Below are 12,026 nucleotides of genomic sequence, written 5' to 3'. Positions count from 1 at the left end.
GACGGGACCCACAGAGGAGGACGGAAGACGGAGAAGGCTCTGGTGCATCCAGCCACACGGAGGCCCCGCTGGCTGGCCGCGAGCTTTTGGTGGGGTGCTGGGGGCAGCAGTGAGGAGAGGGGTTGGGGGCACGGAGAGGAAGCCAGCATCCAAGCCTGGCTTGAGGCACAGGTGCCACCATCTGGCTGTTCTCCACGGCAGCTGCCCCTTCCTACATCCACTTTTCCAGATCCTTCCTCTGGTGTGAGCCCCCAATCCCCGTCCTCCAGCTCTGCCATGGCCCAGCCTGGAATCCTGGAAGGCCGGGACCTGGGGTCCCCTGGTGGGACAGACTGCTCCATCCTCAGCACACTCTCCCCAGCCTCCATCCCAGGAGGACACTGGGAGTCCTGCAGGTTCTCGGACCCAGCCTGCTCTCCCAAAAGCCTGTGTGTCTGAGGGGGGTGGGGTGTGTGTGTGTGTGTGCACACAGGACCAGCCTCCTCGCAGGTTCCTGGGGCCTCATCAAACCCCCTGCACAAGAACAGAGCCAGGCCAGGTCATGGAAGCCATTTATTGGTTTGTTTTAAAAATATGCATCTTATTTACACACGAAGTTTGGTGAGAAGTGCTCGGTTAGTTCAGACAACAGCTGGCACCTGACGCGCGTCCCTCCCTCCTTTTTCCTACCCTCTTCTCCCCTCCTGCCGGCCAGTGTGCAGTTCTAGAAGAAGAAAAAAAAGCCACACTGAAAGCTAAGGAGTTGGGCCTCGCCCGTCCTTGCCCGCGACCACACCGTCCGCAGCTCCTGGCGCTGCCAGCGGCCAGCCCCGGTAAATCTCACAAAATCGAAGAGGGAAGCTGGGCTGCCAGCCGGCGCCTCCCCAGCCGCATTCCCGCCCGTGCAGGGAGGCGAGTGCAGGGGGGCGGGGGGGGGGCATTCCTCTCCAAGGCTGAGAGCAAAGCACAGAGATCTACAAAAATAAGATTTCCACTTGGAGGAGTGTCGCTGGGACAGTTCAAACCTGGTCCCGCGCTGGACTCAGAGGGAATGGGGCAGGAGGGAAATCACTGGAGTGGAGTGGAGTGGGGCTGGGGTGACAAGGAGAATTGTAATACTTGACTCCCTGGCAACGCCACCGGCACTGCCATGAGCTCAGAACGCCCAGCCCTCTGACAGCTCGGAGAGGTAGGTTGGGAGCAGCCCGTGTCCGGCTTCCTGGGCGGCCGAGCGGTGGCCTGTGAGGTTGGATGCCCCGCGGAGGTGGGCGGCCTCGCTGGAGAGCTGGAAGGGGGCAGCCCGGCTCCTGCCTGCTCAGGCTCCGCCCACCCGCCCACGCTGTCACTCTCAGGGTGACAGCTCACCACATGAAAAGATTTGCATATGCTAAATAGGATTGTCAGCAGCTGAAGAGGCCCCTGGGGGGTTACTGGACTAGAAAAAGTGTTTTTCCCTGAAAAAGCCTTCGGACAAGACCTGTGGGACAGCCTGGACCCTCCCCCAGGAGGTCCTGTGTGCAAGTGCCACTAGGACCCCAAGCTGAGCCGGAGGGGCTGGGCCAAGGCCACACTGCTCCCTTCCCAAGGGGTCCCAGGGTTCATTCCCCACCCAGGGCACGGGGACAGGCCTGCTCACCCCTGCCTAGGACCCAGGCTGCCCTCCCCACGCCCATGCGGCTGCGTTTGGAGAGGAGCTGGGACCACACAGGAATCACCTCGCCCCCATGGTTAGAGGCAGAAAGTCCGGAAAGAGAACTCTGGCCATGATAACAGGTTCCCCTCTTCACACGGGCCAAGGGCTGTTGAGCTTCTTAGCCCCAACCTCACGGTGCTCAGCCTTCTGTACTGGGTCTGTGGGCAGGGTCTGCCAGGCTCGGGAGCAAGAAGAGCTGGCTGCCAGGCTGCGGGTGGGCGGGCTCCCTCAGGCCCGTCAGTTTTATGTTAATACTCGTACAGAGGCCAAGCTTCAGCCCCCAGGACCAGCCCTGGGACCTCTCTTCCGGAAGCCTTCTGCTTTTGTAGAACCGACCCTGCGAGGCTGCTTCTCAGTGTGTCCTACTAGGTCCTGCCTAAAAACACAGGGGAAAGCAGGACCTTGGGGACGACGGAAGGCCGGAGGGAGTCCCTCCCCGCTGACAAGACGCCACGTGGGGCTGGGAGGAAAGGTCTGCCTCCTTGGGGCTGGGCCAGGGGTGGCTCCCTGGCACTCGTCTGAGAGCAGCTGGTGTGTGGCCTGTGTGTGCACATGTGTGTGAGAAGAGGGGTTCAGCCCTCCTGGTCTGCAGCCCGAGTGGCAGGGGACCCCCTTGCTGCAGTGAAGGCCTGTGGGAGCCACACCGATCCCACTTCTGCTTTGAGAACAGAGTCCCAGCAGCCTTTGGGAACCGTTCACACCCGCTCAGAGTTTGGATGAGCAGTGTGCGTTGCTGCCCAGGTCCACGGGAAAAAAACGTTAGTTCTTTGCTCAAGTAAAAAAATATCAAATATAATAAATTTATGAAAGCCATTCACAACATATACAGTCTTCGTTTTCTATTTTGCCACAGCAGCTGGGGTGGGGTTGCTTTCCAGAGCCCCAGGGTGTTGCCTGACCGGACCAGGCCACTGGTATGAGTGGAGGTCTCCAGGGACAGGCCGCCCCAAGTGGTGGGCATGGCCAACTGCTCCCGGCCATCAACGCGGGTGCCATAGAACTCTGCCTTGTCGACCCACGGGGCTGCTCACTCCTGAAGCCCCAAGCAAGGAAGGCCCCGCAGGTGCTGGCTTCTGGCTGCACATGGGTTTGCCTCGAGGCAACAGGCTGCCTTTCGGGTGTCTTGGCCAGCCTGGGCGAGGCTCACACCATAGACTCTCGGTCCCTGTCTGAGGATGCGGGGAAGTCCGCGAGATCTTCACTGCGGCTGTCAGACACCCGCACCTGGAGGTTGTCACTGGTGGCCCTGGTGACACTGTCATAGGAAGGGGGGAAGGATGTGGAAGAGATGGAGGAGCTGGAGGGCGGGCCAAGGCGCTGGGAGAAGTTCTCATTCATCTTGCAGGCGATGAGGCCCTCTTGCTCAGGGGCATCCTCCTCGGAGAGGCCGCTGCTGCCGGCCTGCTGGCGGAAGAGGAAGGAGGCGTGCTTCATGGAGCGCTGCAGCAGGTGCCTCCGGAAGGCCCGCTGGATGACGGTGGCCGACACCTCCTCGTGCTTGCGCCGGAGCGTGGTGGTGATGGGCTCGTAGGAGATCTTGGATGGGTTGGCCGCCATAAACTTCTCCTCCATCTGGATCTTCAGGGCGTCCATCTCCCCGGACTCCCCCAGGACCCTCTTAGTGAAGGCAAAGAGGATGTCCATGCAGTGGATACGGTCCCCACTCACCATGGGCAGGTCCATATTGATCAGGCTGATCTGGTTGGGCTTGGCGATACGCAGCGGCTCAGACAGGGCGTCGGCAAAGTCGGACAGGGCCGTGTACTCAATGAACTGGGTGGCCTCCGGGTCGAACTTTTCCCAGAAGGATGCCCACGGCTGGGCTCCCACAGTGCCCCCGGGAGCCATTGCTGTTGGGCAGATTGGGGTCGCAGTAGGGGGGCCCCGTGTTGAGGATGGGGTTGAGGAGACCATCCCAGCCAGCCGACGTGGTGATCTGGAAGAGGCACAGCATGCTGTTGGCGAAAGTCTGGAAGTTGAACATGTCGTCGATGCCAGCTTCCCACTTGACATAAGCGAAGTTGGCCATGCCGAAGATGGAGTAGATGAACATGACGAGGAAGAGCAGCAGCCCGATGTTGAAGAGGGCAGGCAGGGACATCATGAGGGCAAAGAGCAGCGTGCGGATGCCCTTGGCCCCGCGGATCAGCCTGAGGATGCGGCCGATTCGGGCCAGGCGGATGACTCGGAAGAGTGTTGGGGAGAAGAAGTACTTCTGGATGATGTCCGAGAGCACAGTGCCTGTGGGAAACAGCAGAGGCTGTGGCCACCCATGGCATCTCTGTCCTCCCTCCAGACCAGTGTTGCTGGGTGGGATTCTCTGCAGCAAGGGGCAAGGAAGAGGGGGCCCTTCCAAGAGGAATGGGTTAACTGCAAGGCCCTGCTCCCCCCGTTCCCATGAATCTCCATTTCTGCATATGATCCAGAACATGAGGACTCACGACTTTTGCAAAGTGCCTTCTCAGCCCCTTTGTTTCTTAGTCTTCTGAGAACACTGCAAAGTAGAGCTGTACTAGGCCTATCATCTAGATCATGGGCTCGGAGTCCCAAGGGGACTTGCTCAGAGTTTTGGTGGCCTATTTTGGGCCAGAACCCAGGCCTTTTACTCAAAGTGTGGTTTGAGGATCAGCAGCCTTGGGGTCTCCTGGGCACATATCAGAAATGCAGGACCTCAGCTCTGCCCCAGAGCCACTGCATGTGCACAAGCCCAGGAGTGCAGGAGGCACTAGCCTGGAAGCCAGCACTCTCCCCTCTGCCATGCCATGCCATACCATGACACTCCACGTTACATCTCAGGCTCCCTGAGATGGTTCCTATCATCTTCTCAACTCTACTAGCTTCCAGGGTTTACCCACCCCTTGTTCTCTATTGACTGCTCTGGGCTGGGATTTTTAAGGAGCAGGGACATAACTTACAGGAGAAAGAGTGATATTGACTTGCCTCATATTAGCCCAAGTGATTTTTCCCAACTCCTCATATAATAATGATGTCACTGGCTGACATGTGTCCAGTGTTTGCTGTCAATCAAGCACTGAGCTGAGCACTTTATATCATCCATTAAGCCCGTCCAGTCACCCTAGAAGGTAAGCTGATACCCTCAGCCTCATTTTCCAGAAGAGGAAGCTGAGAGGTGAGGTAACTTACCCAACTGGCCACCTAGTCAGTGAGAAGCTGGAATTTGACTCAGACACTCTGGCTCCAAGTTGACCTGTTAGCCGTGCCTCTCCAGCATGGCCAAGCACCGGGACCAGGAGGCGTTCTGAGGTACATGCTGCACCTTCCGAAGACTCTGAGACTGCCCATCATCAGCTCCATTCCTACTGCCAATGTCCAGCATAGTCTAGTAGCCCCTCTTGGCACCCTCTCGCCCTCACCCCTGCCTGGGACCTCCCTGAGCATTTCCTGACCCTTCTCCCACTTCTAACTATCTGCCCATCACCACAGCTGCCTTAGCCCCTGCATTTCCCTCCAAGTTCACTAAATGCTGGGACTATCCACAGCAGAAAGATGAAAGTCACTCCAAGGCAGAGTTCCATGGGGACAGGGTCAAGAGTTCAAGTGTGTGTGCGTGTGTGTGTGCGTGTGTGTGTGTGTGTGTGTGTGTGTAATGGGGGAGAGGTGAGGAATGCAGAGAGAAAAGAATGAAGGAGCCTACGTGTACTTGGCATTAAGTACAGATCTCAGACTGGAGGAGAGACCTGGCCTGGGGAGGGCATCTCTGCTCAGACAACTGGTATACCCACCCACAATGGAGAGGATGACAACCACGAAGTCGAAGATGTTCCAGCTGTTGGTGAAGTAATAGTGCCGCAGGGCACCCATCTTGATGATACACTCGCCCGTGAAGATGACTACGAAGAGCAGGTTGATCTTGCCCAAGATGTTGATCTTCTCCAAGCTCTGGTCATCTGTCTCCACCATCATGGTCACCATGTTCAAGCAGATGAGAAACATGATGGTGACGTCAAAGGCCTGCTTGGTCACAATGTCGAATACGAAGCCCTGGTACTTGTTCTGAAAGGAGGGGCACAGGGTGGGTTCAGAAGGGATTTTGCAGGCCAGCTGGTCCTCCCTCTTGCTGACTTTGTCTAGATCGCCCACACTCTGAGTCTCCTGTCTGGTGAGCCCAACACCCCACCAGACCGCCACAGTGAGAGGAAGAAGTCAGGAGCTCTGGAACAGCCTGACCCTCCTACTGAAGCGCTACCTGGGCTCCAAGGCCCAGCCCTGAGGCTCCCTCTTCCTTCTCTGATGGATCTTCAGGAAGGGATTTCTCCTACTCTGAGTTTCCTTAGCAGACATTCTTTGAGCTTTTCTTTTTGTTCCCACTGTCTGAAAGCTCAAGGTCAAATATAAAGGTCAATCCTAGTAATTGTATTAGCCCTCAGATTAATAAATATTCTCCACTCTTTAAGGAATTGATTTTATTTACTCTTCTAACTATATTTGTGTCTTTGTTTGTAAGTCACCCCAGATATCTATCTATCTATCTCCCTCTCTCTCTCCCCCCACCCCCCGACACATGCACAACAGAGTATGGTGAAAAGAATCAGATGAAATTGATGAATTAGATTTAAAAATTGGGGCTGTCACTTACCAGCTGGTGCTTTAGGTTATGTCACCTAATTACTTTGAATACTGCCCCGCAACCCTGCTCCAACATACACACACTTTATTGGAGAATGGCTTGGTCAGGCAAGGGAGTCAGCCTATGGAGGACCCAACATGCTTCCTGGCCGCACTCACCAGGGGAGCTACCATTCAGGGGTTGTAAGAATGAGGCGATGAATGCGGTGGGGGCTGCAAAGACTGCCCTGCTCTCCCTGGGGACAGCCTGAGCCCTTGCAGGGGAGGTAGGGCTCACTCAGAGGCAGATGAGCTTCTATAGGAGGGGAGTGTCCCCTGGTTGCCACAGCCTGCTCCTGCCTGCCTTACTACCTCTATGAGACTGAGACCTCTGTGTGTAGTCAGACGCCTGACTACATGGGACTGGCTGAGGGCCCCAGGCTGGGCCAAAGACGGTGAAGAGGCCGTGACAGGTGGCGGTGTGGTATGGGAGCCCCCCAGGCTCCCCCCTCCCCAAAAGATCCTTCGCCCCACCCCCCTTGCCAAATTGGGAGCAGGCTCACCAGAGGCCGGGGGATGGGCTTCTGGGGCTTCTTGGAGCCCAGCTTCTTCATGGCGTTGTAGTACTTCTTCTGCTCCTCTGTCATGAAGATGTCCTGGCCCCCTAAGTGCAGAGAGACAGGCACCAGACTTATTTTGGGGTTCTCAGAGGCTCCAGCACGGACAGCACAGGGATCCTGCTTCAATAATGAGGTGCCAGGACCAGTCACCCCCTCACTTCCTGTCCCTCTAAAGTATGTCCCTATCCTGCACCACAGATTGCTCCCTGAGTTGCTTTTTTCCAGGGGGCCTGTCCCCATTCGCCTTGAGATTTCTCTGGCTTTGTGACCTGCAAATCCTGTCCCTACTCTTACCCTCTCACCTGCCCAACACAGCCAGGTTGGAAGTTCTCTCTGCTAACCTTGTTTACCTGTAAACCAATCATGGCCCTCTGATGGAGCTCCAGGCAGACCCTGGCCCTCTGCACAGGCCCCACCCATTATCCCTGATCATGGACCAGGTGACGAGCCCCCAGCCTCACCCAACTTCTCTGAGGGGCCTCATCTCTCAGGTAGACTAGGGCAGGCCTGGGGCCCATTGTTACACTCTTGTAGGCCTGGGCATATGACCTCATGGACACAGATCCCTGCCATTCCACTCCACCCAGCAGGAGCAAGCAGGACCATCCTCAACAGAAAGCCCAAAAGGGGCCAGCAGCCAGAACCCTTGGCGCCCAGCCCTGCCAGCCCAGGGGGAGCCTGTACTCTACGTATCTTTTTCTTCTGTTGGTTGAAGTTGTCGATGATGACGCCGATGAAGAGGTTCAGGGTGAAGAAGGACCCGAAGATGATGAACACGACAAAGTAGATGTACATGTAGAGGTTGTATTCCCACTGGGGCTGCTCTTCATACTAAGGGGGAGAAGTCAGAGAGGGAGATCAGACAAGTAGGAGGTGGGCTGGCTGGGGGTGTCCACTCTGTGGGAGAGAGGGGCTGTCCAGAGGAAGGTGTGGGTGTGTGTGTGAAGGGGGGGTGGAGCTGAGAAATGGACAGTGGCAGGTGAGGAGAACAGGCATGCTGGGCTCAGGGGTGGCACAGTGTCACTGCATGGCTTCTGTCCCTAGGCCATTGGGAGGTTTGAGAATAAGGAGCATCTCTTAGTCTCCTGTGACCTGTCAGTGTGAATGGGTGGTTACAAGGACAAAGGAGAAGCTTGATCTTCCTGGGGTAAGACTTTAAGATTCAAGTAAATTACAGTGAATTCAGTTTGAAAGATATTTGAGAACTGTGGGACTCCTTGGGAGACCATTGCCCCAGGGCCAGGCTTGGGCATCCCAGAGAGGTTCAACTGCAGGTTGATGCACGAGAACTGGCCCTTATAGGGTGAGCTTTCAGATGTGGACCCTGATTCTCTGGTGGCCAAGCAGCTGGGAGCCTTAAGTGCCTGACTTTGTGGGAGAGGCCAACCTACCCCCCTGGAGTCCACAGCCGCATACATAATGTCCATCCAGCCTTTAAATGTTGCCTGAAAGGAAAAGACAAGAGTAAGAAAATCACTTAACTCTGCACCAACTGAGCTATGAGGGCTCCTGACTGGATAGGTGAGGCCAGGAAGTGGCCTCCTGCAAGAAGCTAGCAGCCCGCCCCACCCCTGCGGCAGTGTCCAAGTGGCTCGGTGGTCAGGCAAGGAACCTATAGTTCAGAGCTAGCTGGTTGTGGAGGGGAAGCCAGCTGAGCAGACACCCCTCGAAGGCCACACAGCGCGGAAATAAGCTTCTAGATGCTGGCCAAGAGACAACTGAGGCCTGAAGGAGGTTGGCCCTTCATTCCGATCCACATTCGTTCCGGATTCTAAAACGACACCGAGTCCTACAGTAGGTGTCAGGGACAGAGAGGTGGGGCTTGGGCTCTCTGTCTGGCTTAAGGTGGACCCCAGCGCTGACCTGGTCCCCTTGGTCATGCACCTCAGAGAACCTTGTGGCTTCTGCTCCGTGTCCATTCAAAGGAAGTCTCTAAAGAATCCCAACCTTCCCTCGTACTTAAGGGGGGTCCTCTGCCAGTGGTGTGTGGGTAAATAGCTAACAAATGACTTTCTAGAAGGAACAAAAGCCCTGATGGTTGCGTCTGTCAATTTCCCTGTGAAAATCCTCCCACCATGGCTGATTGCAAGTTGCCGAGGTGCAGCTACGGAACAGAGGTGGGGAGACATGCACAGGAACACTGCGTTGCAGGGTTTCCACTGTAGGGATATAATAGATGTACTAACCTCAAGAGCACAGACGATACTACGTGGTGATGGTGAGGTTTCATTTTGTTTTAATATCATTTAGTTAATTATAAGTTTATGAAATATAATTGTAAATAACAGCTTGCCAATATCTGGCTGGAGCACACCGTGGCAATGAGACGGGGCCTGGTGCCGGTTACACTGTCTGCCCCAGTCTGGGCTGTGAGGAAGATTCGGAAAGAGTCCGACAGACGGGCTCGGTGGTGAGACCAACCGCCCAGTGGGTCTCACGTGTGCCCCTGGCAAAATCCAATCCTGCCCCACGCCTCCTTTCAGGGCATGAGTTTGTCCAAATGGTGCATGTCTGAGAGTTTTTATGAGGCAGATGGCAGACGGGGAAACTGAGGCCGCTCCACGGAAGGCAAGCTATTCCAGCCCCTTATGCTACGAGGCCCTCACCTCCTGGAGGAGCCTGGAGAGGCTTTGGAAACTGCTGAAACCACCCAAGGTTATGAGATGCCTGCAACTCAACGCTTCCCCACCACTGAGTGGTTCTGTCTGGAATGGTAGGCGGTTCTCAGCCTATACCAGGGGCCTGCCCTTCCACGTTCTGACAGTCAGTGGGGCGGGCACAGGGATTGGAGGCTCTCAGCCTGTTCTCCATGAGTCTTTGGTGAGCGCTACTACTAGGACTTAAGGGGTGGGTGGAGTTTGTTCCCAGACGGGAGTCCCGCTGAGTTTTCCTCTGCTTTGGGGACTAGAGGCAGGTGTCTGAGCTGAAGACTGGGATAGCCAGAAAAGCAAGCTGCCGCTTCATGAGTCATGGTTCTGTTTGCATTTCCGTTGTTAAGGCGACTCGTAGGTTCATTTTATGGCATGTCAATGAAAACTCTGGAAAGACTGGGTAGAGCTGGGTGTGTTTAAACCTCACCCATCTTGAACATCGGAAACGGAAGTAGATCTACTCTTTCCAGCGACGCAGGAGATATCACTACTTTTTGTGACAGAGGGTGGCCAGAGCCACAGTGTTGCTAACAGCTCAGCCCTGGGTGTCTGTGGGCTTTCCATTTCAACCTGTGCCATCACACTGCCCAGCTGGCTCCTGGCTGGGAAGGTGGTTCTGCCGTAGTGCCCAACCCCAGGCCACAGATCTCGGGGGATGTGGCCTCTGCTCTGGAGAGGAAAGTCTGGGGACTTCCCAAGGAGCCAAGAAGTCTCGGGGGGAACCCTGGTCTCCTTTGGGCAATGTGAGCCGACCGTGAGGATTCAGTGGGGCCCCACTGTCCCCCTCCTGCCCACACCACGCGTGACGGCGCCTGTGGCTAGAGAACCAGAGGGAGGAAGGAAGTCCCTCCTCCCCGAGACTTACCACCTGCAGCAGGGCCAGGTACCCGGCCCCGACGTTGTCGAAGTTGACTTTCACCTTGGTCCAGTACAACTCGCCGGTCATGTTGAACGACTCACAGTCACTCTTGTTGTTCACGAGGGTGTAGTTTAAAGGCATGTCCCCCTCCGTCTGGTTGATGCACCTCCCGAACTTCCCCGCGAAGAGGTTCACGCCCATGATGCTGAAGATGAGCCAGAAGATGAGGCAGACGAGGAGCACGTTCATGATGGACGGGATGGCGCCCACCAGGGCATTGACCACCACCTCAGGCGGACAGAGGAGACACTCAGGCCCTGACGCCAGGAGGCCCTCCCCTGTCCGGAGAGGCTTGGACATGTTCAAGACCCTTTCCCTCCACCCCCAGCCCACTGAACGCCCCGGCCATAGGTCCCTGGGGAGAGGGGCACAGAACATTCCCTGCCCCCAAGGAAGGGCAACCCATCGCTGGAAGCCCAGGTGGGGAGTGAGGGGAGCGAGAAAGAACACACACACTCATGCCTGCACCCTAACGTCTGATGCAACTCCACAACATCCGCCTTTCCCTTCCCGAATCCATGACCTTGAAACTGCATTTTCAACAGGGTCGTTGACTAGGCCAGAGACTGATGGGAGAGGGCCTCTGGAGATACACTGTCTGAGCTAAGTTTCCGGTTTATTTGGGGGTTGCTGCTACTGGGTTGGGGGTATTCTCCCCTAAAGTGTGTCCCGGGAAGGCAGCCACTCCTCTTACCCTCATGCCCTCGAACCGGGACAGGGCTCGCAGGGGCCGGAGCGCCCGCAATGTCCGCAGTGACTTGATGGGGCCCATCTCAGAGAAGCCCAGGGTGTTGGCCACCAGGCTGATCAGCGAGACCTGTGGAGGCAGGAGGGAGACGTGGAGACTGCCCCGGCGACTGACAGGGGGAGCGCTCTCGGCCGCCTAAAACAGGGCTGGGAGTGAGAGGCCCTGTCTTTATGAGTCCCGACTGGCTGCTCGGGCACAGGGTGAGCCTTCCTGGGGCCCAGAGGCTGGGGGTGAAGCCCAGGTGTGTCCTGGCTGAGACACACCTTTCCCGAGAGCCTTCTTGGTGTGGAGGAGCAGGGACAATGCCCGGGCTTTTGGTTCCTGTGTTTTCCTTGAGGTCAACTTCTTTTGGGGAAGGAAGGACTGCCCTGGGTTGAATATGAGCAGACCCTCTCCTGGGGCCTTTCCCTAGAGCCAGACTTTGGAGCATTCTGACATCTTCAGGTGATTCAGTGAATATATATTTTTTAAAATACTCATTGATTTGTTTTTAGAGAGAGGGGGGAAGGGAGAGGGGAGAAAGAGAAATGTTGATGTGAGAGCAGAACATCAATCGGTTGTCTACTGTGCAACTGGGGATGGAGCCAACAACCAAGGCATGTGCCTTGCCACCACGGCATATCCTTCCCCTGGACTTCATCCTTCTAAAGCTCCATGGGCATCCAGTTCCTCTTACTTCGCTGCTGGCCGGGAACACAGCTTAGAAATGGCCTCCTGCCTGACCTCGCACGCAATCACCAGTAATAGCACCTTGGCATTCAGGGCAGCCTGGGGGTGGTGAGCAGCCGCGGGCAAGGGCCTGACTGCCACAGCCTCCTCCCCGGCTTGGAAGCGCTGAGGATGCCCAGCT

The 12,026-nt window shown here is 56.3% G+C and overlaps 1 protein-coding gene across 1 annotated transcript in view; it reads right to left on the bottom strand.

Moving 5' to 3' along the window:
* Positions 1-841: 841 nt before the first annotated feature.
* SCN5A (sodium voltage-gated channel alpha subunit 5) overlaps positions 842-12,026 on the bottom strand; it is a 93,645-nt gene continuing 82,460 nt past the window's right edge. The window contains 8 exon segments of the mRNA XM_015568313.1: positions 842-3,475; positions 3,477-3,913; positions 5,416-5,686; positions 6,802-6,906; positions 7,552-7,689; positions 8,250-8,303; positions 10,375-10,656; positions 11,123-11,245. Coding sequence (XP_015423799.1) covers positions 2,816-3,475; positions 3,477-3,913; positions 5,416-5,686; positions 6,802-6,906; positions 7,552-7,689; positions 8,250-8,303; positions 10,375-10,656; positions 11,123-11,245 — 2,070 coding nt within the window. The 3' untranslated portion in view covers positions 842-2,815.

Source organism: Myotis davidii, unplaced genomic scaffold (assembly GCF_000327345.1).
Source record: "Myotis davidii unplaced genomic scaffold, ASM32734v1 scaffold663, whole genome shotgun sequence".
In the NCBI taxonomy this organism is placed as follows: domain Eukaryota; kingdom Metazoa; phylum Chordata; class Mammalia; order Chiroptera; family Vespertilionidae; genus Myotis; species Myotis davidii.
This window is presented reverse-complemented; position numbering and strand designations above follow the sequence as displayed.